The sequence below is a fragment of the Nothobranchius furzeri genome, chromosome 17 (assembly GCF_043380555.1).
Source record: "Nothobranchius furzeri strain GRZ-AD chromosome 17, NfurGRZ-RIMD1, whole genome shotgun sequence".
Taxonomy (NCBI): Eukaryota; Metazoa; Chordata; class Actinopteri; order Cyprinodontiformes; family Nothobranchiidae; genus Nothobranchius; species Nothobranchius furzeri.
The window spans coordinates 48,828,677-48,856,539 of NC_091757.1; the positions used below are offsets into that span (position 1 = coordinate 48,828,677).

A 27,863-nucleotide genomic window follows, 5' to 3' on the forward strand; every position below is an offset into this window, starting at 1 on the left:
CAAGTGTTTCACAGATGAAGGCGAGTGGGAAAGATCTGTTGACTCATTTCAGTGCAGATGTAATGAAATATAGTTTAAATATTCATTAAAATCCCAGGAACATTTAGGTCGTCCTGCTGAGTGACAAATACGAGCAGGGAAATAATCTGTTAAAACAATTATGGTAGAAAAGGAGGATTAATGGAGATTTGAGGATTATTTAATCTCTGAGATCAATTGTTCTCTCAACTAGGATTAGAAGAAGGTGCTTTATATAAGCGAGCACATTTAGCCTTTTGGAGCACTTTTACAGTCGGACACTCTCAGGTAAAAGAACAAAAGGTCACCTTTTACACTTTTCAATCTCTAAAATGGGTGAGAATGAACTCATCACTGTTTACAGCGGTGTGATGTCAGACAGGTCAGCGTGCCATTGGACACTGCGGTGTTTGAGGTGGTGAAGCCAAGCATGTGGGTGGACAGCACAGTCCGTGAGGACAGGAGTCCTCGTTAGGACAAGAGTGTGAAGGTGTACCAGGGAATCAAAAACTTTCTTCTTCTTTCTATTTTTTAAATACAGCATTTTTATCTCTGCTTCGTTTTTTACACTCGAAGTTCTGTAATGTCACCTTTGGTCTCTTAACCCTGACTGGTCCACCACAACCAGAAGCAGAAGATTCCCAGCAACGTTCACAGGCCCAACACTCAAATAAGACATTTGTCCTCTTCTTTATGAGTCTCTTCAGCAGGTGGAACAAAAACAAACGTTCCATTAGGAACCTGGATTGTCTGGGATTTCTGGCTTTATGTGAAAAGAAATATATGAAGTTGTTTTTCAGAAGAGATCCTTGTTTCTTTCCATCTTTTCAGTAGATGACCTCATAAACAGTGGCCTTCTTGTCCCCTGAACCAGTCACTATGTACTTGTCGTCCACAGATATGTCGCAGCTTAGAACCGAAGATGATTCTTTAGACTGAGGAGGAAGCAATCGAAGAAAAAGGGAAAAAAGTTAGTTTGTGTGTTGAACTCATCTCTTAGAAATCTTTTAGTTTTAACTGGAGTGTTGGTACAACTGTTCCTCACGCATGATTAAAACTAACTGCACAACCACAAATTCATCCTAACTGTTCACTATCCTGACTCCTTATAATCCTGTGACTGTCAACATCATGGCAGGAAGTGTTTAACAATGCTGCGGTTTTATACAGCACAAACTTTATTTGACTATAAAGAGAAACAATGTATTCCAACCTGGAAAATACTGGCTCCGTAAGGCGTTCTCCATGCATTCAGTAGGTTGTCCTTCCCTGTACTCACAAACCATTTGCCTGCATAGAAAAAAAAAAAATCATACAAACACTGGAAGAAATCAGATGAACATGAACTCAAATAAATCCTTAGAAACCTGGATCTGGGGGTTGAAAGAATAATTTTTGGCTGAAATAAAACATAAGGGTTGGGAATTCTTGACCTAAAAGAAAAACATCCACAGCCAAATTTCAGCTCAAATCTAACTAATTCCCTTAATCCTCTCAGTTTGTTTTCTAACGACACCTATCCTAGAGTTAGCTGGAGGCGAATCAGACAAGCAGCTCATATGTTGGTATGGAGACATCCTCACCACAGTAAGCAAACTGCAAAGAGAGAACACAACTCTCATGAAGGTGCAGCTGGTACTTGTCAGGCTTGGTGACATGAAGAACCTCAACGTTGCTGCTCTCCATTCCAACTGCAAGCCATTCTCCGGTAGGACAGTAGCCGAGCGAGAAGATCTGAACGGAGGGGAGAAAGTTTTAGCTACGCTGAATGGCTTTTTGGGTTTGGTAACAAGGAAGACGTTAAAGTGCCAACACGAGTGTGCACCTGTGATGTAAAGTCATGCTGCTGCAGCTGCCGTCCCTCCCTCAGATCCCAGGAGCGAACCGTGTTATCCAGGCCTCCGGTCCACAGCTTGGTGCCATCATTGGAGATATCGATGCAGCTGGCTCCATCTGTGTGGCCCTGAAATTGCCTGCAAAATACACAGACAGTTTCTTGGTAAAATAAAAGAGGAGGAGTCCAAACAAAGACAAAACAAAACTCCAGGTTACACGGGTGGCTAGCGGGTATCACAGCTGGAATGATTTGAAATCAGTTGACAATGTTGTAGTAAAATAATTCAATGTTTTGTCTCTTTGTGTCACACTTGTACAAACAAAAGCTCGACTGGGACTTTTTGTTTGGGGTCATTCCTGATGGCAACAACCTAATAATTCTTATTTATAAAAACTGACACTGAACACGGGAACACATCCCACACGCTGGTGTTCCTGTTGACTAAACACACGCGTGTATCTTCTTACCTAACTAGTGTCTGGTTGTGTAAATCCCACACTGCAATGTTTCCGTCGCTGCAGCACGAGAAGCAGACCTTAGAGTCCGGGCTGATGGCCAGAGCGTAGCATGCTGGTGCTGACGACGTTAGCTCTGCTTTAATCCTGGGAGTGGGCGTGGCCAAGTCCCAGATGGACAGCGTGCTCGCCTCACCGCCCACTATAAGCGTTCGACCGTCAGGGAGGAGTCGACATGAGCGGATGTAGTTGTCACGGTTCTAAAATGATGAGCACAGAGAAGATACTTTTCAGCTCTTAACGACAAACGTTTTCTACTTCTGTAGGGCCTGTACTCACCAAACAGTCGAGCTGGGACACGGGGCTCTTGTTTCCAGGGTGACTAATGTCCCAGACTTTGACACAACCCTTTCCACCGGTGTAAACGTGTCGGGTGGGGTTACTGATGGTGACAGCACACACCACCTCTCCGTGGTTCAGAGTGTTGATCTGACGAGCGTGACGGGGTATTCCTGGTCCCACTAACGCATCGGGAGGGAACGGAACAGGCTGCATCTGTCCATCCGCCGCCACGTGGAAGGAGTAGGCTCTGATGACGCAAAGAGGAAGGGGAGGAAAAACAGAGAAATTCAAGGAGGAGGAAAAGTACAAAAAAGAAATGTTCAAAAACTTCAACACTTACGGCTTTCCACCTGGGATTCCTGTAAGACTGGGGGGCATGCCAGGAACTCGCATGTGAGGATGAGGATCAAAACCAACCTTCAGGAGGGAAGACATATTTCTGAGTACAGAGCAAATATGAGCTCATGGGAAATGGAAGAAAGCACACAGGTCAATATTAACCAGTGGAACGAAGCACAAACACCTTTCAGCACAAAGCAAACACAGGCAGAGCTCTCAGTGCTCACACTACCACCTCCTCACACACACACACACACACACACACACAGCGGCTGAGTACACAACCTGAGGTGCCATCAATTGGTGCCCAGACACAGCTGTGAGTCTCTTAAACCTATTTAAACAGCATAATGAACACTTAGCAAACACAGCCAAGAGTGATAAGGTGATTGAACGTAATGCTCACTAGCAGCACGCCATTTAAATATCGTCACAAGGAATGGAGCAACACTGTGGAGCAACTGTTGACACTTTAAACACTTTGCAATATAAGACAGTCAGTGTTTGAACCCCTAAACATCCAGACTTGGGAGTTGAATGTTTTTGTCTCCATGTTGAAATTAGACCTGGCAAAGTAAATTTACTGAAGTAGAACAAAACAAATACACAGAGTGAGTGAACTCCCTGACGTGTGGACGACACCTGCGTTTAATCGGGACGTGACAAGTGATTTTAATTTGCACGTCTGGAAGGTGAAACCGTTCCAGCTGTCAGAATCTAAAAGTAACAAAAAAATCAGAAGCAGGAAGAAAGAAAATCTCCATCCTACTGAATATTTCATCAGGGGACAGGTGCAACAGGAGGAATAAAATCTTAGACGAGATGAAGATTACTTAAGCATTCTCGCATTAAGACTGTTGCACAAATCAAGGATTAAGTAAAGTAGAATCATAAGAACAATATTTAAAGAGTCGAGTTTAAAAAAAGGGTCTTGCTGAATGATGACTCACCATAGGAGAACGCCCATACGCAGCCACCGCGACTGCAGCTGCAGCGCTCATCTGAGGTGACATGTTGTGCAATCCAGCAGCATAAGCTGCAGCTCCAGCTGCTCCAGCAAGCTCCCCGTTCATCCCTGCTGCGTGGGGCAACATCCCAAACGCACCTGGATACGGACCTGGAACCGCCAGAGGAGTTCTCAAACCTGCAGCTGAAAGAGGAGAGAGGAGTTATCGCTAATCCTTAGGATTCTCTCTGTGGTCAAAGATATGTGAAAGGGAGACTAGGCAGTTTGGACTTGCTTTTAGCACCCCCTAGTGTCCGTTAGTAAAACCAAGAGTGAAACTTATTTCCTCGCTGTGCGTTTGTCTTTTTAACACCTTAATCAAACAGCTGCTATGTCTCCTCAGCCTTCCTTAATGTCAGGAGTGATTCATCAATAAATTAAACAAATCATCGGTGTTCATGATCCAAACATGCAGGAAACGTGCTGGAACTTTATTAAAACTAAAGCCTGACTCATGCTTCTCCGTCTGCGTCGGTGCGGAGACATGCAACATCCTTGCGGGCCTAATCGAGAGCTCTGCAAGGACGGACAGAGTCGAGCTCTCTTTTCTAAACATCCGTCAGTCGAGACGGAGAACGCAAGCTTGTGATTGGTCAAGACGCCGCTGTCATCTACACCGCCGCCATTGCGCCCTCAAAAACATAAAGAGAGCCGAGGATAACTAGCGGCAGACACGGAGAAGCTTGAAGAATACCTCGCGAAAAAACTCTAAAAATATGAACGTTTAATTCCCCCGTGACTGGAGGAGTGAAAAGATGCGCAGCAAGCGTTTTATTTGTGGACGGAAATGACAGGAAATGTGAGTTTAGAGGTGGCGAGCGCATGAACAGGTGGAGGAGGATGAGAGACAAATTTGCCCGTGTTAAAACGTCTCTTATATACAAAAACACACAATATAAACACACTATCTTAGACCGGATACATGACAGCATACCACAGAAGAGCGCTACGCCCTCTGTTGTCCTGGTGGGGAATTGCTTTGTAACACTCCCCAGGAGACGGAGAAGTATGAGAGCAAAACGCTTCCGGCAATCCATACGTGTTTGTCCCTTGCGGAGCTGATGGAGAAGCATGAATCAGGCTTAACAGAGACTGGACCAGCTCTCTAAAGTTGCGAGTGTGATATTCTGGCTACAGGGGGCGGTGGTGTCTGAGGGACATTTCATTGACCTTGTACAGGGTCATTTTTGAACATACTTGCTCAAGAAACTGATTTAAAAAATATGAAAAAGTTGCACAGTATGCCTTTCAAGCACATTTCTAAACAAACAGCAGAAATTACAAGAAAACAGCAGAAATTACAAGAAAGGTTCCTTCAGGGTATCTGCAGGTTTAAAGGAGCCAAATTTAAGACTTTTTAAGACCTTTTTTAAGGCCACTTTGACCAAATTTAAGCTATTTTTAAAATTAAATAAATTTAAGCTATAACTTCCAGCTATTTCCTGGAACCGGTGCTAACCACATCGCAAACGTGGGATTAGCCATCCAGTTACCATAAAACTTCCCCAAGGCGCAAGCTCCCACTAGCTTAACCAGCTAATGTGCTCATCTAAAAATAGCCCCCTTTCACAACCAACTGAATGTGTACGGTTCCGCTTACGCCAACATCGTACACAAAAAATCCTGAACACTAACTAGAAATTCACAAAATTTTTATTGAAATAAAAGAATCTTGTTTAGTGGACCTTTGGGAATTTAAGACCTTTGGAAACTGTATTTAAGGATTATTTGTCATTTTTAAGGATTTTTGAGGCCTTAAATTTTGAAAAGCAAATTTAAGACTTTTTAAGACTTTTTAAGACTTTTTAAGGACCCGCAGATACCCTGTTTCTTTAATATTGAGTATGTTGATTTTTTTTTCCATGGATGTGTAAAAACAAGTTCTTAAGACCAGTTTATGTCAGTTTACATTGTTTAAACAAAGACATTTCACAAAGTGTACAAACAAAATTATTGAATTATTTCTAATTCCCCACCCAAAAATATAGCCATGTTAAGCTCGTGTATAGACATACTGGGCGGATGTGGTATCTCCATAGATGGGGGTTTTGATAGACTGGGTCGGATTCCAGGTGTGGAGCTTGGACCAGGGGTGGAGTCACCTCTAGGTGTGGGGGTGCTTGACTTTAGACCTGGTGTACCTGCCTTTTCTCGCTGCCACACAGAAAAATTCACAAGCATTGTGTCACTATTAAATATTTTAATGGATCTGTCCGACTATAGGCTGAGACGGATTTCTACCATGGTCATCTCTTTGGATTTGAGAGAGGAGGAGCTGGCTGATGAGGCAGTAGACGCTGGACTACAGGGGTCCTTCTTCAGGAGACGTGCTTTATCCAAGCCATTTTCTCTAGGGGAGGCAAGAGGTGTCCCCCGGGGGGAGGCTGCGTCCTGGTGGGTAAATAAACAACGTGAATGACCTGACAACAAAACTGCAAGATTACAGAGAAATTAAGTCATACCACCTTCAGAAAAGATAGCATTCAAAGAATCCAGCCATTATTAGACACTGACCTCATTTGACACGTCCACCACCAGGTTATCATCACTTTTTTCTCCATCACTGTCCTAAAAGTCAATTAAACCACAAAAGACACGTTCACATTTAAATATTAGTATTTGGAAGGGGAAAAAAGGAAAAATAAAACTAAGAACTATATCGTACATAGTGGCTAGAGTCTTTGTCGTCCACTTTGCGTTTCTTGGTGTCGTTTGTGAGGTCGGGACCATTGCGTCGCTTATCAAAGTTCCTGAGACTTTCCGGTAACAGCGAGTTACTCTGTAGAAGGAGAGATGAGTGTTGTAGCAAGAAAAGAGGAGAAGGAACAGATTAGTAGACAAAAGAAAACCATTTCATAATGGGGCACTTATACATTTGATTGCATTTTGCTGAGTGTACGTTGTCCATGAGTTTGCTCAACCACCAGATCAATAATTACAAGAGCTCCTCAGCTGTGTGTGGAGCAGGTTAGAAAAACAGACCCTTGCTCACATATGGGTTAACAGTTCAGCATGTATTTAGCAGCGCTAACACTTACAGCAGCCTCTTTTCTCACTTGACCAAAGCCAGTCAGAGTCAAACACAAACACATGCCTCTGAAGCTGATGATTACATTAAGTGGCTCTCAAAATCTATCAGTGCTCCCTCTCCTGGCTCTGACAAGCTCCAGTGTGTGTGTGTGTGTGTGTGTGTGTGTGTGTGTGTGTGTGTGTGTGTGTGTGTGTGTGTGTGTGTGTGTGTGTGTGTGTGCGTGTGTGTGTGTAATTGACTGTGAAAGCATGTGTGTACTACTGAGTGTGTAAGAGATTGTGTATTACTTGCATAACATTCCAGTGTCCCTCTGTGTCCCAAGACTACACACATGCTTGTAAAGGTGCATGAATGCACACACTGACTCTGTCTCTCCCTCTCTCAGACAGACACACACACACACACACACACACACACACACACGCACGCACGCACGCACGCACGCACACGCACACAGAATAGGATTTGCTGGCCTCCTGACCAAAGGATCCTATTGTTAATGGATTAAGGCCTCATGTTGAGTCCATTATAGTTTCAGCCTGTCAATGAAATGTGCATCCAACATACACATGCACACATATGGGGAGAGAGAGAGAAAGAGAGAGAGCACTTTGAGGGGGAAAGGGTAAATGAAGGGGAATCAACTAGGAGAGATGGGTAGGGAGGAAGGGGTGAGAAAAAAAGGAGGAAAGGGGGGAGATTAGATTAGAGGAGGGAAGATGGAAAGAGAGTGTGAGAGTATGGAGGAAAAGAAAGGTTGACATGAGACAAGAGGGGGAGCAAAGGAGAGGGAGGACTGCCAAGGCCCCTTCCTTCAGCCGCCCTCCCTCTCCCCAGCCCTCTTCACCTCCTCCTCCCCTTTTATTGAAAGGTTTTAGTGAGCTGAGAGCAGAAGCACTGACCCGCAAAACATAAGCACCCCCACCTCCATGCTGTCGTTGCCCCCTGTTCATTTTCAGCATGGTGTCTCAAACACACACACACATACAGCTCAGTGTCATATGACTGCTGCTCCCTCACTCCCACCCTTTCCCAAGCGACCCCCCCCCCCCCCCACACACACACACACACACCCTCTCTCAGCAGCAGTGATATTAAACACAATGAGAGTCTTTAAGGGGGAGGGGGTAATATGCTCACTGAGGTGTTAAATAGACACAACAATGCAGGCTAGGGCTGCAGGACTGCATGCATGAGCACTAGCGCGCGCGCGCATGTGTGTGTGTGTGTGTGTGTGTGTGTGTGTGTGTGTGTGTGTGTGTGTGTGTGTGTGTGTGTGTGTGTGTGTGTGTGTGTGTGTAAGCTCACTTTGAGGAGAAAATGAAACCTAACAGTTCACAGCAGATTTGGGGCAGAACTAAACAAGCAGGCCAAATCCCTACCCGAGAGGTCGCTTAAAACCATAGACTGTACATATACACACACACACACACACACACACACACACACACACACACACACACACACACACACACACACACACACACACACACACACACACACACACACACACACACACACACACACACACACACAGGATGAAAGTTCTTTGGGTGTGAAACACTGTTGGAAACTACGAGGTGCTTTTCTTTCCTAATGACGGGGCGAGATGAATTTTATTGATCTCTGAAAACTGGGTCATTGCGGGAGGAAAAGAGCTGGATATCTAAGAAATACAATTAAAATGAAAAAGACTGACTAAAAAGGACACGTCTACATGTATGCATTATTTTTTGTGTAAAAATGTGCTGCAACTTGTAACTTTATTTAAATAACAAGTGAGACAATCAAGCGATTCACATTTTATCAGGAGTTCTGTAGATGTCACTAATCCAAAAATATAAATTAACTGAACAGAGACAAATTTATCTTACATCACAAAGCTGGTCAATCCACTAAAGATGAAGAAGAAAATAAACAGAGCTGCTGGTCAGAGCAGAAAGCATCGCTGCAGAAAGAGGAAGTACTCACCGTGCCAGGCTCTCGCTCTGTTGCCAGTGGAAAAAACATGCATGTGGTTGTAGTCACAGGGTTGGATGTTCACCAGATCAGAACAGAAAATAAACAACAGAAAGAGAAAGAGTTGTGTGTCTTTCTAACAAACAAGTTCTACTTCACACTCAGAAATTCCTAGACTTTGGCTTTCACACATATAATTTGCAGCACAAATGTCTGTAGGTAAACAAAACCAATTGTTTATTTAAAGTAGAGTTAAATGAGCTGAAGTGAAGGTGACCTTTCTTTACCTCTGAGGTGTTCAGGTCCTGCAGGGTGGGAGTCTGGTCCACTGAGGTGAGGTTTTTTGTCAGTACCTTCTTTTCCAGCCAGGTGAGGAGGAACAGCACCAAGAGCTGACAGAGCAAGGAGACCAGCTGAACCTCCTAACTGGGATGGGTGGAGGCCAGCAGGATGAGGCATAAGGGGAACAGGGGCTCCACCGTGGTTATGAGCTAGATGTTGCTGCTACCCCCAAAAAAAATACATGAAGATAAAGGCGATTAGTTGGGGGAAAAAAGTCAAGGATGCTGCAGGACAAAGATTGCAATCACTTGGTTTACAAGGCCAACACTGTCATAACATCTTAACTATTGCAAATATATTCCTGCTTAATTATGTCAATATAATAAAGTAAAAATTTAGTTATTTTCTTTGCTAATGATCCAGATGACCCAATGAATTACAGACCAATATCTAACCATCCATTTTTATCCAAAGTCCTTGAGAAAATAGTGGCCATCCAAGTATGTGAGCATTTAAACACTAATGCTCTGTTTGAGGAATTTCAGTCTGGTTTTAGAGAGTATCACAGCACTGAAACTGCATTAGTGAGAGTTACAAATAATATTCTCATGGCCTCAGATAAGAATCTTGTGTCTGTTCTAATCTTGTTAGATCTCAGTGCTGCCTTTGACACAGTAGATCACAATGTTCTTTTAGAAAGACTTGAACATGTTGTAGGGATCAAAGGGACAGCGCTAGGCTGGTTTAAATCCTACCTGTCTGACAGATTTCATTTTGTAAATGTACATGACAAATCTTCTTCATACTCCAGGGTTACTTGTGGAGTACCACAGGGTTCAGTGCTTGGACCAATTCTTTTTACTATATATATGCTCCCAATTGGTAAAATCATTAGACGGCATGGGATAAACTTCCACTGTTATGCTGACAATACTCAGTTATATTTATCCATTAACCCTGATGAACCTAATCGGTTGGGTAGATTACAGGCTTGTCTTGAAGACATAAAAAGTTGGATGACTCAAAACTTTTTGCTTTTAAATCAAGACAAGACTGAAGTTCTCATCTTTGGACCAGAACTCCAGAAAAGGAAATTGCTTAATTCAATCACCTGACCTGAATGGCATTAAATTAATCTCCGAGAACAAAGCAAGGAACCTTGGTGTTATCTTCGACCAGGACATGTCTTTCAAATCCCACGTTATACAGGCTTGTAGGATTTCCTTTTTCCACCTTCGGAAAATTGCTAAGATTAGAAGCATCCTTTCCAGGAGTGATGCTGAAAAACTAGTTCATGCATTTATTACATCAAGACTGGATTACTGTAATTCATTACTCTCAGGAAGTCCACAGAATGTAGTTAAAATTCTCCAGCTTGTCCAAAATGCTGTAGCTAGAGTTCTGATGACAATTAAAAAGAGAAATCATATCTCTCCTGTCTTAGCTTCCCTACATTGGCTACCTGTTAAATTCAGAATAGATTTTAAGATCCTTCTTCTCACATATAAAGCTCTTAATAATCAAGCTCCATCATACATCAGTGATCTGATTGTTCCATGTGTTCCTAACCGAGCACTTCGCTCTCAGACTGCAGGTTTACTGGTGGTTCCCAGAATATCTAAAAATAGGATGGGAGGCAGATCTTTTAGTCATCAGGTTCCTCTCTTGTGGAACCAGCTCCCAGCTTTAGTCCGTGAGGCAGACACCTTGTCTACTTTTAAGAATAGGCTTAAAACACTTTTATTTGATAGGGTCTATGGTTAAAATCTGATGTTAGCCTAAATCTGGACAAGCGGGGGAGTAGAGGGAGGTGGAGTGTACAGTCGGTAAAGACGGCTCTCCCTTGCCCTGCCTCCAACATGCCTCCATCTAAATAGGACAGATTATCCAGTTATCTCTATAGTTATGCTGCTATAGGCTTAGACTGCTAGAGGATACACTGACCACTTTTCACACTCTACTGCTTTCTTCTACAATCTGCTCTTTAACTGTACTATTTTCTGCAATTTCAGCTGTTAACTTTATTTTCTCTCAAAGTGTTTTTCTCCCCAGAAGAAGCTACAATGATGTTCTGCTGAGCTGTGGTGGCCTCATGGAGGGGGCCATCGTCTAGCACACTGCTGCTAACCACTTAATCATTCTCCCTCTCCTGATAATAACTTTTTGCTTTCCTTGACGTTGGATGTGCTACTACTAGTTTATCCGTTTAATTATAGATCCACTAGGATAAATACAATTAAGTTTATCTCTAGCCAAATAGAATATTTACTAAGAAATCACAATATAACCATAGAAACATTACTTGGTGCGTGCATGCGTGTGTGTGTGTGTGGTCTGCTCTGTCTTCACCATCCCCAGTGAGTCGTGGTGGATGGCTGCTTATACTGAGCCAGGATACTCTGGAGGTTTCTTCCTGTTAAAAGGGAGTTTTCCTCTCCACTGTCGCTAAATGCTTGCTTAGTATGAGGACTGCTGTAAAGTCACTGACACTAGTCAGTGACTTGATGCAATTTGCTGGGTTCCTTATACAGGGAGTGCAGAATTATTAGGCAAATAACTATTTTGTCCACATCATCCTCTTCATGACAATGACATCAACACCCTATACCAGGTGTGCATAATTATTAGGCAACTTCCTTTCCTTTGGCAAAATGGGTCAAAAGAAGGACTTGACAGGCTCAGAAAAGTAAAAAATAGTGAGATATCTTGCAGAGGGAAGCAGCAGTCTTAAAATTGCAAAGCTTCTGAAGTGTGATCATCGAACAATCAAGCGTTTCATTCAAAATAGTCAACAGGGTCGCAAGAAGATTGTGGACAAACCAAGATGCAAAATAACTGCCCATGAACTGAGAAAAGTCAAGCGTACATCACTGGAGTGCCCAAAAGCACAAGGTGTGCAATACTCAGAGACATGGCCAAGGTAAGAAAGGCTGAAAGACGACCACCACTGAACAAGACACACAAGCTGAAACGTCAAGACTGGGCCAAGAAATATCTCAAAACTGATTTTTCTAAGGTTTTATGGACTGATGAAATGAGAGTGAGTCTTGATGGGCCAGATGGATGGGCCCGTGGCTGGATTGGCAAAGGGCAGAGAGCTCCAGTCCGACTCAGACGCCAGCAAGGTGGAGGTGGGGTACTGGTTTGGGCTGGTATCATCAAAGATGAGCTTGTGGGGCCTTTTCGGGTTGAGGATGGAGTCAAGTTCAACTCCCAGTCCTACTGCCAGTTTCTGGAAGACACCTTCTTCAAGCAGTGGTAAAGGAAGAAGTCTGCATCCTTCAAGAAAAACATGATTTTCATGCAGGACAATGCTCCATCACACGCGTCCAAGTACTCCACAGCGTGGCTGACAAGAAAGGGTATAAAAGAAGAAAAACTAATGACATGGCCTCCTTGTTCACCTGATCTGAACCCCATTGAGAACCTGTGAGATTTACAAGGAGGGAAAACAGTACACCTCTCTGAACAGTGTCTGGGAGGCTGTGGTTGCTGCTGCACGCAATGTTGATGGTGAACAGATCAAAACACTGACAGAATCCATGGATGGCAGGCTTTTGAGTGTCCTTGCAAAGAAAGGTGGCTATATTGGTCGCTGATTTGTTTTTGTATTGTTTTTGAATGTCAGAAATGTATATTTGGGAATGTGGAGATGTTATACTGGTTTCACTGGTAAAAATAAATAATTGAAATGGTATATATTTGTTTTTTGTTAAGTTGCCTAATAATTATGCACAGTAATAGTCACCTGCACACACAGATATCCCCCTAAAATAGCTCAAACTAGAAACAAACTAAAAACTACTTCCATTAACATTCAGCTTTGATATTAATGAGTTTTTTGGGTTCATTGAGAACATGGTTGTTGTTCAATAACAATAATAATAACAATAATGTTGTTAATGAAGAATGAAAACTTTAGTAATTATGTGACATAATTACAGTCTGCTGAACTAAAAACACAAACTACCTCAAGCAAGAAATCAATCCCCAATTCATCATATATTCAGTCTTTAACTGACCAGCAGTCCGCATGATGCTGACACAATACTGATGACCTGACTGGAGCCTTAACAACCCCTCCATAGCTGCATAAATGTGGAAATCATTTATGTCCCGAACTCAAAAATGTGTCTAAAAATGAAACTGAGTCATGAGCCAAAAACACTTTGTAACCCAATCAATGCAGGCCCCATTAAAGCCATAAACAGATGGGATGGTATCCATGATGTCTGAGGTTTACACCACCTCAACAAGCTGCTGCACACATCTACCCCACACTGCTGCATACGTGCGTGCACACGCAGGCACGCACACACACACACACACACACACACACACACACACACACACACACACACACACACACACACACACACACACACACAGAGAGAGAGGAGAGAGAGAGAGAGAGAGAGAGAGAGAGAGAGAGAGAGAGAGAGAGAGAGAGAGAGAGAGAGAGAGAGAGAGAGAGAGAGAGAGAGAGAGAAAGAGAAAGAGACTCCTCTCTCTTTGACCAAACACTGAACAATACTGACAGCTGGGATCACAGCCCAAAGCCTGAGGATGTGGATGAGAAGAGGAGGGGGAGGGAGATGAAGATGAAAAGGAAGAATGACGGAGAAGGAAAAAGAGGGTAGATAGTCAAGAGTCCCAGCTGCTGCTTGCACTGTCAGGTCTTGTGAGGGAGTGAGGCGGCTGAGGAAGGAGGAGAGAAGGGAAGGAGAAAAGAGGGTCAGGAAGACAGAAAGGGAGGGCAAGTTTGGCTGGCAGCCCCGCTCTCTTTCACACCAAATCAGGCGCTCGTCTGAGCGTGAAATGTCTTTGTGTTCCAAAACATCATTATTGCCTCCTCAGACAGCAGCCGCGGGAATCCAAGCTCACTGATTCGCCACGAGAAGGGGAGGAGGAATTTTGGGGGGATGGGGCTACAGGAGGCGACTCAGCAGGGGTGGGAGGAGTGCTGAAGGTCAAACCGACTTTTATCTCACCTAATTGACTAACCCACCCCACCCCCTGAGCTTCCACCTTCTTTTTTCCTCTCTATCCATCCTTCACTCCCTACCTCCACCCCAGTGAATGAGAGCATAACAACTAAACAGTCTTCTAGCCCCCACAGCTGCCTGATGCACGATTTTAACAGTTGGCATGCATGCCAAAAAATGAAACACAAACACACCCACACATCACACTTGAGTGCACTAACATGTATGTGCAGAGTGGAGATAAACAAGGCAGGCAAAAACACTCTCAGTCAACTAACCTACTGCTGCCTGCATGTTGTTTTCTGAGGATAACAGAAATGCACGCTCTGCTTCACACTAACGCACAATTACGTACACAAAGTTACACAAAAAGCACCCCCGACGGGAGTAAATGGAGGGGAAGCATTGGTGCAGACAAGAGGAGCCCAGTTTTGTCATTGGATGGTGTGTGTGTGTGTGTGTGTGTGTGTGTGTGTGTGTGTGTGTGTGTGTGTGTGTGTGTGTGTGTGTGTGTAGAGGCAGGGCAACATGCTTCATTACACTCATTTAACTCACAAACGGGGTGAATGACAGGCTGGCGTGGGAGATGAGGGGAGATGGCGGGGTGCGAGGGCAACGACGTGACCCCCCCATTACAAACACAAAAATCCTGCAATTAAGACCAAAAAGCAACTGCCAAATCCACCTCTCACCCCATTACACAAAAAAACAGACCCCCATCAGTCCACACCAACTAACAAGCCCACCCCACATCTAAGCCAACTACACTCTGATCCCACTAAAACCACAAATACCCCCTCCATCTTTCCCACATTTCTTTTAAACCTAAACTCACACCCCTCCACACACACACACCCACACACACACACCCTTTTGTAAGGGTCGATATTATTGTCAAATCCCACCTCAAGAGTCATCACCACCAAAAGATCAGCTCCCACTCCTAAAAGCTCTTTCTTGTGGTGAATAAATATCACCACCGTAGTCTGATGCTGTGTAGCGCAGGTATCTAGTTTGATACCTGTTCTATGATTAAACAGCTTGAAGCCAATTAGCTGGGCAGATCATTAAACTTCAGTTAAACAAAAATAAACAGATATATGTCCTTTCATTTCATCTCCTGTTTCTTTATACAAGACTGAAGAACAGAAAATGGTCATAATGTTTTTTGATTGTGCATTGTAAGAGTCTCAAAACAACTTAAGTGAAATTTCTACAGATTTTAAGAGATCAAGCAGAGGAAGACTGACTTAAAGAGTAAACATTAAGATACGGAGTTAAAAAGAGTAAGTATTTGTGCAGAGTACTTATGCAAATTTGTAAACCCTGTAGACAACGCCACATATCAACCCAGCCTTCGTTTGTTGTAGCAGCTACTTTATATTTTATTTAACTGCAATTTTTATGCAGGGATTTTTTTCATATGTGTTAATATTCTATTTTTAAGGTTTTTACTCCAGTCTTATTATTTGTGTCTATTTTAGTGACGGATCTTGCCATTTTCAACTGCCAATATTGAAATTAGCTAAACTCCATTTAAAGGTTTCTGAAAAAAATACAATATAATTGTATTCTTTCTATTAGACCATTGTTGGAATCCTATTAGCAAACTGGGAACTTTCAAATCTAGCAACAAAAGCCATCAAAACCACAATAACAGCTTCCAATTCCACACCAGATCAAAGGAGGGAAAAGCACGAGGCACTGAAACAAACACTGAGAATTGAGAATTAGTGTAAGCATTTAAAACAATGAGATAAAAATATGCACCGTAGGTGGAAGACCTGGCAGTCCACGTACCCCGATGACAGCATTAAGCTCTGCCATGGTCACCTGTTTGGCTCGCTCCACAGCTTGAACCACCTGCTGCTGATGCTGGAAAGCAGGCAGACATACAGAACCATGCATGAGACACAGATTTGTCAGGACAGAAAACAGTGTGTGTCTCACACACACACACACACACACACTTACCTCCTGTGAGAGGAAGGGAATGACTTGTGCACAGATGGTGTTTAGTCTCTTGGCAATCTCAGTCTGATGACAAAAGAGACACAGAGAGATAAAAAGAGACTCAGTTGCTAATAACATAATTGCATCCATTTACAAATGACAGCTGTTCAGTTACACCAATAAAGTAATACAAGCCACACACACACACACACACACACACACACACACACACACACACACACACACACACACACACACACACACACACACACACACACACACACACACACACACACACACACACACACACACACACACACACACACACACACACACACACACAAAATATCAGATGATGACACAACAACAAAACTCTTCCACTCTCTTTTGCACACGGATTCAATGTGAGGTCATTTCTAGCACTCGGTAAAATATGATTTCGCTCTCATTTTCAACAAGCTCTCGTCTTTTTTCTTTTCGATTTTCTCTAACTCTGCCTCTGTCCTGTGTGTTCTTGTCCTCCTTCCCATCAGCACTTCAATATAATCTAATCAACGACTAACTTCATTTGCTCTCCCCTCGTATCCATGCCAACACATCCGCCTGCCCCCCTAACCCCCCCGAGGTGGCTACAATTGGCTGAAACCAGATACCCCCTTGGTGGCATCAAATCAGATAAAGAATCTTGAGTTACACATCATCCAATCAAAAAAGATGCAAAGTCCCGCATGAGGAGAGAATCGGAGGAGCCATCAAACGAAGGAAAGGCTCAACATAAACCAACCCTTCAGCATAAATAGAAACACAAAAACATGCTGAATGAGAACCACCTTGTGAATGTATTAATTCTGTAAAAGTATTTTACATGAAGCAACACAACAGCATTGAAAAGTTTCTCAAAGCAAAACGTTTTTTAAGGATACAGTGTTCCAGCGGACTGATTTAGTTTGGTACAATCATAGAAACATGACCCGGGGGCCAGGAGGATCATTCTGACCGAATCGATCCAGACCCTAATGGCCTCAAATCAAAACAAGCAACATTAATCAACAAAGAAAATATTGAAATGGTTGGAAATTACATTTAAAACTTTAGGACTGAAATCATTTTGAAATGTTGTTTAACCAGTTAACTGAAATAAGAACTAGATGGGTCCTCATGATTGTGCGTTTTTTTTTACATGATTTAACTTCTACATATTATTTTATCAGCTCACAGACATGAATGTTTGATATGCCAAAAGTAAACACTTTCAAACAAAACTATTCAACAAACTTATCCTAAAAGTCCAGAAAAAAACACATCCACCAACCATCCAGTATTCAGAAACCCAGAATGGATTCCCGATGTCAGTCAAGTTACTTGTGATGTTCTGGACAAGAAGTCAGTTTAGCTTAATCACTTTACCACTCTAGAATATTAAAGACTTTGTTGTACTAATGTAACATGCTGACATTTACCCTCGACATGTAGAACAAACTACAAAAATTAAGAAAGTTATGAGCACTAGAGATGGAAGTTTAATATCAAATTCAATTCCAAACAATAAAAAAAAGCTAAAGAAAGTTGCTGAACCGTCAAAGAGTCACAAAGAGGCGGCAGCAGTAGCTCAGGAGGTAGAGCGGTGTGCCTCATGATCGGAGGGCCATGGGTTAGATTCCAGCTCCCACCAGGGGTATTTTGCTGTTGTGTCCTTGGGCAAGACACTTCACCCAACTTGCCCATGTTGGTGGTGGTCAGAGGGGTCAACGACACCAAATGGCAGCCTCGCTTCTGTCAGACCGCCTCGGCGGCTGTGGCTACGTAGAAGCTTACCATCACTGGCAGTGTGTGAATGTGAGAGTGCATGAAATAGTGTCCTAAAAGTGCTACATAAGTTTGATGTATTATTATTATTATTATTTATCTGCCACAACATATCAGTTTGATTCAGCTCTGAAAATCATGAATACGTTCCAACCAATCAAATAGTTGCAGGGATATTTCCAGTCCTTTAAAAACGCCAATCTAGGTCTCTGAATTATTTAACTGTTTTAATGGGTTTGACGATTCCAGAAAAAACGAAGAGGAGCTTAACTCTTAAGCTGAAACATACGAGCGCCAACAGAAAAGCTCTGACACACATACAACTGGCAGTTCACCAGAGAGCCGACCCCGCTACGGGTCAGCCGATTATGTACTTGAGCAAGCTTAAACAAGACCTAGTGTGTTTTCTAGAAGTCTTGAAGCAAACATGTAACTGCTTAGCCTCGTACGTAATGTGGCAAATACCTGAAAGTAAATAAAAACATAATCCTTGACGAGATTAAAAATGACACTTCTTAGAAGAAGGGGAGTTAGGTGGGTAAAAACTACAGGAGGTAATTCATTAGCAAGACACAGTTTAAGCTTCATCATCACTGGGGTGGCCCGAGTTGCATTACAGGCAAATATTACAGAAACCTCACAAAACCTTTGGTTGGACGATAGGAAAAAAAAACCAGAAGATCATTTAAGTAATCTCAAGTGCAATTCAAAAATAAGTTTATACAGTTTTTAAGTAATAAGCAACTTGATGCTTTTACAAGCACAAAACTAAATACAAGCACAGAAAAAGGAGGCCATAATAAAATTACCTCTAATTTATTCTATTAAATTATGGGCTGCATGGTGGCGCAATTGTTAGCACTGTTGCCTTGCAGCGCGAAGGTTGCAGGTTCGAAACTCGGCTGCAGCCTTTCTGCTTGGAGTTGCGTGTTCTCCCCATGCCTGCGTGGGTTTCCTCCGGGTACTCCGGTTTGCCCCACAGATCACAACATGCCCTATAGGTTATACACTGTAAGTCGCTTTGGATAAAAGCATATGCTAAATGAATAAACATAAACATAAATGTTTATAGTGAAAGGCCTTATGGAGGAGTGGTTCGGTATATTAGATTAGCAGATACTTTTCTCTCAGATGGGTGCGATGGAGCCTTATCAAAACAGCTGATCTTCTCCACCTTCTTCAACCGACACCCTGCAATCTGCTTTGCTTCTGTCACAACTTGCTTTTATGTTGTCAGAAATCAGAAATGGGGTTTCTTCTCCAGTCTGTTACAGGCTGGACCCATTACAAATGGCAAGAAAGATTACTTCAACAGTCTAAACAATTACACCTGTTTAAAATACACTAAAGTAAAACAATAGCATTTTTAATGTGATAATGCACTTTAACAACTTTTCAAATAGAGAATGGACTCTTGATTCCACATCAAAAGAAAAGCATCCACGCCTGTCTTTGTATCAAGAACAGCATGTATATTTGGACATTTATCAACTAAACAAAGAGCATTTGGGTACAACAATAAAACTGTGTTGTGTCTTTATGTTTTGTGTATGTAGTTTGCAGCCATCATACCCAAAACATGACAAATGCAGTCTATTTTATTTTAATCTACAAGAACTGATTCTTATAAAATGTTAGCATTTTAATTTGCACATCTGAATTAATTTCAGTGCTTTCACCTGCAGACTGGTTTTATATTTCTCTAGTTATGGAGATCTGTATAATCTGTAATGAAAACAAACCGTTTACATATAAGGACTCTCTGAATTGGGTGGAAACTATTGGACATAACCTTATAAAACAACGAGCATGACCTTTTAAATTCATCCTGAGACAGATTTTCAAATGGCAATTGGCTTTGTTTTAACTTGAACATGTTCCTTTATACTAATATTGGTTGTTGCATGGAGAACAACACCAACACGTCACACAATGTACGACGAGGGATTCAAACATAACACGTAGCTGTTAGCCAGCAGACTAACGTAGAGCTAGCGTTTCATCTTAGAAAAGTGGATATGCCTCCAGTTTGGACGTGTTTTAAACCGGACAGTGAAGGCAGCACAACAGCTATGTGTAATGTGTGCAAATTGGGACTTTAAGGTGGTGGAAAACACAGAGCTGCATTTAACACTACAAATCTGATACGCCACCTTTACAACAAACCCTGGTCAGCTCACTGAAAGACATGCAGCCAGCCAACAATGATCATATTCATTAAAACAAAAAATAATTGCCTACGACAGGAAAAAAAAAAATTAAAAAAATTAAAAAGTCACAACCAAGATAGCAGTATATTTATTACACTTGATGACACGTCATCACGGCTGCACAGTGGCATAGTGGTTAGAGCTGTTGCCTTGCAGCAAGAAGGTCCTGGGTTCGCTTCCCGGCCTGAGATCTTTCTGCATGGAGTTTGCATGTTCTCCGGGGTTCTCTCCGGGTACTCCGGCTTCCTCCCACAGTCCAAAAGCATGACTGTTAGGTTGATTGGTATGTCTAAATTGTCCTTAGGTGTGAGTGTGTGTGTGCATGGTTGTTTGTCCAGTGTGTCTCTGTGTTGCCCTGCGATGGACTGGCTCTCTGTCCAGGGTGTACCCCGCCTACTTGCCCGTTGACTGCTGGAGATAGGCACCAGCCCCCCCGCGACCCTATGTGGACTAAGCGGGTTCAGAAGATGGATAGGTGGACACGTCATCACCCTTTACAGACAGAGCTCTACAGGTGTTTAGAAGAAAAGAGCGAGCCTGCTGGCAGTGACGTGCCTGCCCTGTCGCAGGTATATGAATCATTCAGTACAGCCGCACATTGTTTAACTATTAGAAATAAGAGCAAGAAACAGCTTTTAAATATATTTGTAATAGGATCATGTTTCTCCTCTGCGTACTTTCTGAACGAGTGATATTCTTTAGCAGATAAACTGAGGGAAATACATGAGTACAGAGAACAAGAAATACATAAATAATTATAATAAATAAATAATTTTGAAGTGTTCTCTTTTTCTTATTTGAATGCATTGCTGAAGTTTCAGATTAGGACTCTGTATCAGGAGATACTGAAAATCAAATGGCTCAAAAAATGGGATTGGAACATTCAATAGATCTGTGTGGGGCTGTATTTATGTTGGTAATGTTCTCAGTGCTATTCAGATATGTGGTTCTCGAAGTTGGTGTTGGGACTCCATTATGGGTCAGAAAATACCAACTTTATGGTCGAACAAGCTGAAAATGCCCTGTGTGAATGTGTGAGTGTATGAATAATGGAAAGTGGTTTGAGTGCCTTAAAAAGCACTAAATAAATGTAATCCACTAACATTGTCAAAATGACTCCTAACAGAAATTATTCACTGTAATTAATGCATAAATGGACAAATAATAGACTAGAGTATGAGAGGGTAGACACTGTTTGGTCTGGTTTAGTGAGGTCACACATCTTTGACATTGATGTTCTGTGGAAGAGAAGCTGAAAACTGTCTAACTAGTCTAGGTGTACCATATAAAATAAACTGATACATTGACTTAATTAAAACGATGAGGTAGGCGCGTCCTGCTAAGCGTGAGCATACCCAACTTATGCAAAGAGATCTTTAAATAAAGTTCTATTTCAGGCAGACCATACATGTTCATCCATTATAGGATCCTGCTGTAAGCCAATAATTAGATTTGTGTAAAGGTTAAGTGATTATGCTGTCAGAGAATAGTTTGACCAGCTACTATTAGGTTATCCTTGCTAATCAAATTTACTACACAAAGCCAAACACACTCAAAGTTGCAAACATCATGTGAGGCTTCATCACAAACTCTTCTGAGAGATTCTTAAAGGGAAAATAAATAAATATTTTACTGCAATTCTGGAAAAACAACAATGGAAATTTTTCACAGAAGCTTTCATGTTTCTAAGTTGAGAATGGTAAAATGGCCTGTATTTGATATAGCGCCTTCTAGAGTCATGGAACCCCTCAAGGCGCTTTACAACACAATCAGTCATTCACCCATTCACACACAGGTGGAGATGAGCTATGATGTAGCCACAGCTGCCCTGGGGCGCACTGACAGAGGCGAGGCTGCCGAGCACTGGCGCCACCGGTCCCTCAGACAACCACCAGCAGGCAACGTGGGTTAAGTGTCTTGCCCAAGGACACAGCGACAGACTGAGCGGGGCTCGAACCTGCAACCTTCCGATTACGAGGCGAGCACTTAGCTCCTGAACCACCGTCGCCCCAATATAGAATATAGAAAAAGTTTCAAGCATACAAACAAAATGTCCATTAGATGAACAGGCTTCCTATTACACATATAATTGGAGCATTATTGCAACACAACACAACACATACACACACACACACACACACACACACACACGAACGCACAACACACATTTTCATGCATCCCCAGCAGGAGGTGGGTTGTTAGTCTGTATGCCCGTACCACCCGCCCACAGAAGCTTGTTGCTCTGACAACTGCAGCCCCAAGCTAATGACCTCCCCTGAAGCTTTAGTGTGTGTGTGTGTGTTTACATGTGTGTGAACAATAGGAAGAGCTGCATCTCCTTCACAATGAAAGAACAGCAGCTTCACATGGACGTAGAAAGAAAGAGGAGTCAAGGAAAAACAAAGAAAGAGGAGGAGGCAGCTTGGGGTCTGGGTGAAAACCAGAATAAAAAAGGACTGGAGAGAGAGGAAGCGATGAAAGAAAATAGGGCTGCACGATATTAGGAAAACCTGCGATATTCGATAACAGTGCTTAATATTGCGATATCGATATTACTTGCGATAAATGAACAAATACTAAAGTATGCAGTGTTATGTCATCTGGCGTGTGACGTCTGCTCTGGGTTCAAAGCAAACAAAAACTAATGCATGAATAACATAACATTTTTATGGCAAAAATATGCAGCTGCACCTGCTACTGTATTAGCAGCAAAACAACAAACTGCATGCATGCAGTTCCTCAGTGACTTTAAAACATCACCTCCACCATAAAACTTTTCTGATGCTCCAAATACAGAAAAACATCCCTCACCAGGGTCTTTTGAATAAATTAAAAAATCAGAAAATTACTTTAAATGTTAAATAATAGTTAACATCACTTAAATGCAACAGCAAATTCTCTCATTGCTACTGAGCATTTTCTCCACTTATGTGGTTATGATATAAGGCTGTTGCTGTAATTGGGAAGTGAACTGTGCTGGGCCAAACTAGGAGAATATTAAGATTTTCTGAGGGAAAGAGAAAAACAGTTGTCTACCTTTCAGAAGAGGAACTGGCAAAAATCTACATGGAAAATATGTGAAAACGTTTGTTTTTAACCCCACATTGAACAAGTTTACCTAGATCTTAAAAAGCAGCTCAGATGATGAAACTGCAACTATGATTCTGATAACAAGCTAACTAATTGAACTAGCTCCTCTTAAGATAACCAGCTAGCAGAGCTTCTGACTGACAGTTTATGTGCAGCAGCAAATCAACTATCCTGATTAACAAGGTTATAAAAGCTCATAAATGAAAAATCACATTGATGTGTGGGGGAACTTTTCCAGGCCCTCTTTAGCAGGGTGGGACTGGGAGGAGAGTGCTGTAGCCTTTTAGCTGGAAGCTAACCGGAGCCTGGGGCTAACATCACCACCCGGTGGAACACTAGCAACATGAAGGTGGGTTGGTTCACCGGCACGTGTAGGAGTCAGCCCGGTTATTATCAGCTGCTTAACGACACCAAGCGGACTCACGTTCACGTTTGAAAGCAGCGCTTAGGGATGGGTACCGAATTCGGTACTTTTTAAGTTACCGACCGAATTAAATAGTACCGACCGAGCACCGATTCACGTCGTTTCAAACGGTGCCTCGTTTCGGTACCCGTCCTTCACAACGAGAACTTGCCTAGACAGCTGCTCATGCGCACGAGCGTTAAGTCATCGGTCGCTGCGAGCGAGTTGTAAACAGAGCAGCATGGTAGAAAGAACGCACGCTAAAGCTTGGGTCCACTTCACTAAATGTGATGGGTAACTGGGTGATGATGAAACCAGCAACAGACAACGATCTAAGTGAGACATCCTCATCTTAATCTGCTCCGGTAGGTAAATAAAATGTTTAAGATAACGTTAGCTTGATATGTTAGCTTCCATTTCGCTAATGGCGAGTTCGCTTTCTCCTCGAAACTCCGAATTTCCGACTAGAACATGAACGCGCTCTAAAGTTTGGCTTCACTTTACTAAATGCGACAGGTGATTGGGTGAAGATGAAACCAGCGACAATGATCTAAGTGTGAGACATCATCGTTTTAATCTGCTCCAGCAGCTAAATAAACTGTTAAAGATAATGTTAGCTTGATATGTTAGCTTCCATTGCCACCGTTGTTATCAGCTAATGGTGCGTTCGCTTTCTCCTCGGAAATTCTAACTTCCCAGTAGGAAAAATCAAATGAAAAAAGACGGCAAAAGGAATGAAGATATACAGTAAATTTAGTTCACAGTAAAGATGTTTGCTTCAGTTTAATTATCAGCTTATAAAACTACAAGGACGATGTTAAAATACAAACAGCTGTATGTTATTTATCGTGATATTTATCAAATATGGTTATATATTGAGAAAAATATATATTTAATTATAAAAGAGAATTAAAATAATAAACACTCAAAAGTATCAAAAATTGGTACCGTTAAGTACTGGTATCGATTCCTAGGTACCGGGAATTAGTACCGGATCGATTCAAATGTCAAAGGTACCCATCCCTAGCGCTGATTCCAGAAACGTCAGCACAAAGTGTGTTCGTTGCTCTGAGCCAGCATGACGAACAAGGAAACGGCGCCGCTAACTCAGTTCGGGTGTTGCGTTCCACCCATCCTGTCTACGTAGGGGCGGGCGTATTATGTGAACGGACCCATCTGATTGGCCGCATATCAGAAGGACTACATTTGATTGGTCAAATAATACTTCCACATAAAAAACAGAGCTGGTTTACAAAAAGTTGATGTATGACATGGATGGAAATGTTTGAACCAAACATTTATCGCCGTTTTTGACGTGTTTTGCGATGGGCCTATCGCACGTCCTGTTATCCCGATGACGATAATTTTTCGATATATTGTGCAGCCCTAAAAGAAAAGAACAGAACCTGGGGGTGTAAAACAGAGAGAATAACAGCAAAGGAGGTAGAGAATGTGAGAGCAACACTAAAGGAAAAGAGTTTAAAAAAAAAAGAAAAAAAGAAATGCATCCTCTACTTTCAGTGAAGTAGCCAAGCCAATCCACCTCCAATTTCCTCTGGTCTGACTGGTCGATAGCAGTGGTAATTACTGGTAAATGCTCTAAGCCCTGCACTACTCCTGTGGGAAATGTGAATAAAAGAAGGTGAGTGTTTTCTCCTGCAGTCAGAAATATATTTGTGTACACTCATGCATAAACATGCTTAACCTTCAGTATTTGTGCATGCATTACGCTGTATGAACTGCAGTAAATTACCCATGGCCTCATTTGCACACATTATTTAGAGTTTAGGACGAATGCCCTGTCTGGTTTGTAAACACAAGTATCCTTGCTACATCGTCTCATACGTTTGCATCTGCTTCTACAAAAGGGGAGCGACACTGTATCTCCTCAGCTGGCCTCACGTTGATCGATTCCTCTGCCCTCCCCAGCCCGGCCCATCTAATGTAATAAAGCAGACCGCTCCCCTAGACAGCACCAATCAATCTACAGAGCCATTCATTCTGCCTCTAGACTCGGCTGGCCGGCCCTAACTGGGAAAATGGAGACAGAGCCCCATCGATCACAAATAAACACACATCCACTGCAGAATAACACACACACACACACACACACACACACACACACACACACACACACACACACACACAAACAAATTAACAGACAAACACTTTTGAGCACGTACACACACACCCATGCTAAATACATCAAAATCCTGCCAAGAGGAAGTGGAAAAGGGGAGATGTACAGATCAGATAAGCAGCCATACCTGTTTGTGCATTTCTATGTTGAGCCCGTATGACATCTCGTAGTACTGAGGACAGAGTCACACAGTTAGCTTAGTCAGAGAAATCTTTTATTTTCACAACAATTAGTTTTTTTTAAACTGTGCAACACTCTTTAAAGGCCCCAGGAGTAATCACATTTCCTGTAGAAAGCCCACCATTCAAATGAGTCACTTTCCGTTAGAGGTAGAGTGCCTCAAAAGTGAATTAAAAGCCTTAAACACGCCTCCTTTTAACTCAGCTTACGTAAAAATATTGAAACTTTGAGGTTAAAACTGAAAGTTTATGTGATGCAAATCTGCTGCTGTTGTCTTTTGAGATCTCAGTTTTGCTTTTATTTAGGATGTTGTGTAGTTCTTACATTTAGTTTTTATTGCCGTTTTTCACCCTAGCGTCATTAAACTGATAAAAACGAAGCAGTCTAATCTCACTTTTTGTTGTGTCTGAGTAAGGAAAAGATCATTTTTACACAAAAAGCAGGTGTTACTTTCAAGTTATTGTTTTATTTTAACTTAAATAGGACTTCCCCTTGTTCAGGTAAACTCCATGAAAATCTTTTACACATCTGGAAATGGAACAACATGATCTTCCCCAAGGGCACCTCAGTGGCCTTCCTGCAGCATGTCATGTGAGGCATCGCAGCGAAAGGATCTTACCATGACATAGTGTCTCTGCATCTCGGTCTTTTCACTGGCCAGCTTCTCACACTCCAGTTTCAGGCTGCAAAATATAAAGCAGTGCACTGTTTAGAGGAAAAATAAAACTTTTTGAAAGCTTAACAAGTTCGGTTTTATTTGCCCTATATTTAAAGTAAGCACATAACAACTGTCTCTTGTCTTAAAACACCAATTCTCTTTGGAGCACCCATATGGATGATTGCAAACACAACTAGAATCACAAATTCTTGCAGTGACGTGATGAGTGTGTTCAATGCAGTATGCAGATTTATTAGTCTGAGAGCCAGTGGCTTTCACCCATCATTACGCCAACTACGCCAACTTGCACTGAAAACGCAATTAAATAAAAGTGGGTAGAGCTTCCACAAAACAGAATAAGTATGCAAAATAAGCCCAACAGTGGAGGGGAAAAACAGCGACTAATTCATAAAACCCTGAGCCCACATGACTCTTTGCTTTGGCTCTCACCCATCACTAAGACTTGGACCTACCGCAGTGTAAATGTTAAAAATGGTGCCTGCTGCATGCTTTTATGTGAACATAATCCAGGTTTATGGGTTAGTCTGAGCTCAGACCTGGGGTTTTTAGTGTGGGAGAGGGTGACGACTGTGGTTACACTGAGGTTTGATGTTGATGGGTAGACAGACGTGTGTGTGTGTGTGTGTATGTGTGTGTGTTTGTTCCACCTGTGGTACTGTGCCTGGAGGAACTGGAACTCCTCCTTTATGCGGTCCAGTGACTCTGGGATGGTGAACTTGAAGGGCTGGCCCGGAGCCTGATGGGGCGTCTAACACAAACACACAGGATTATCAACACCACGATGCCAAGTGGAGCCTGATATTAGTTTTTAAAAGTTCAGAGCTTCACTTCAAGTCTAAAAACTTGACTCTGTGATTGTAGAGCTCGGGTATCAGAAGGGAACCGCGGAGGAGGATGAAAAACAACTAAAACAGGAAGAAACTTACCGGGTGTCGCCCCTGGGGGAACATCGTTGCCTATCTCAGCGAGGATGCCGCGTGTCCTTCCTGAATCCCAGATAACGAGGGATCGAATAAGCACTGGGGTGTGTGAAGCTCCTCACGGACACGTATCCATCCGCCTTTTCTTTTATTAGAGTACCAACTGAATGTTAAATTCAAGCCTTGCAGTTTGCGGGCTCACCAAGCGTTTAACGGGAATGCCCCGAC

General features: G+C 42.4%; 1 protein-coding gene across 1 annotated transcript; it reads right to left on the reverse strand.

Annotated features, from left to right (window-relative positions):
• Positions 1 to 662: 662 nt before the first annotated feature.
• LOC107394045 (TLE family member 1, transcriptional corepressor) lies at positions 663 to 27,863 on the reverse strand. Its single transcript, XM_015972779.3, has 20 exons — positions 27,642 to 27,863; positions 27,363 to 27,463; positions 26,656 to 26,719; positions 25,984 to 26,028; positions 16,229 to 16,291; positions 16,025 to 16,129; positions 9,275 to 9,491; positions 9,000 to 9,016; positions 6,663 to 6,776; positions 6,512 to 6,565; positions 6,239 to 6,388; positions 6,013 to 6,151; positions 3,942 to 4,141; positions 2,993 to 3,069; positions 2,650 to 2,899; positions 2,323 to 2,570; positions 1,844 to 1,991; positions 1,602 to 1,752; positions 1,232 to 1,308; positions 663 to 953 (listed from the first exon to the last, which is right to left on the reverse strand). The coding sequence occupies exons 1-20, from the start codon at positions 27,663 to 27,665 to the stop codon at positions 846 to 848; spliced, it is 2,352 nt and encodes a 783-aa protein (XP_015828265.1). The 5' UTR covers positions 27,666 to 27,863; the 3' UTR covers positions 663 to 845.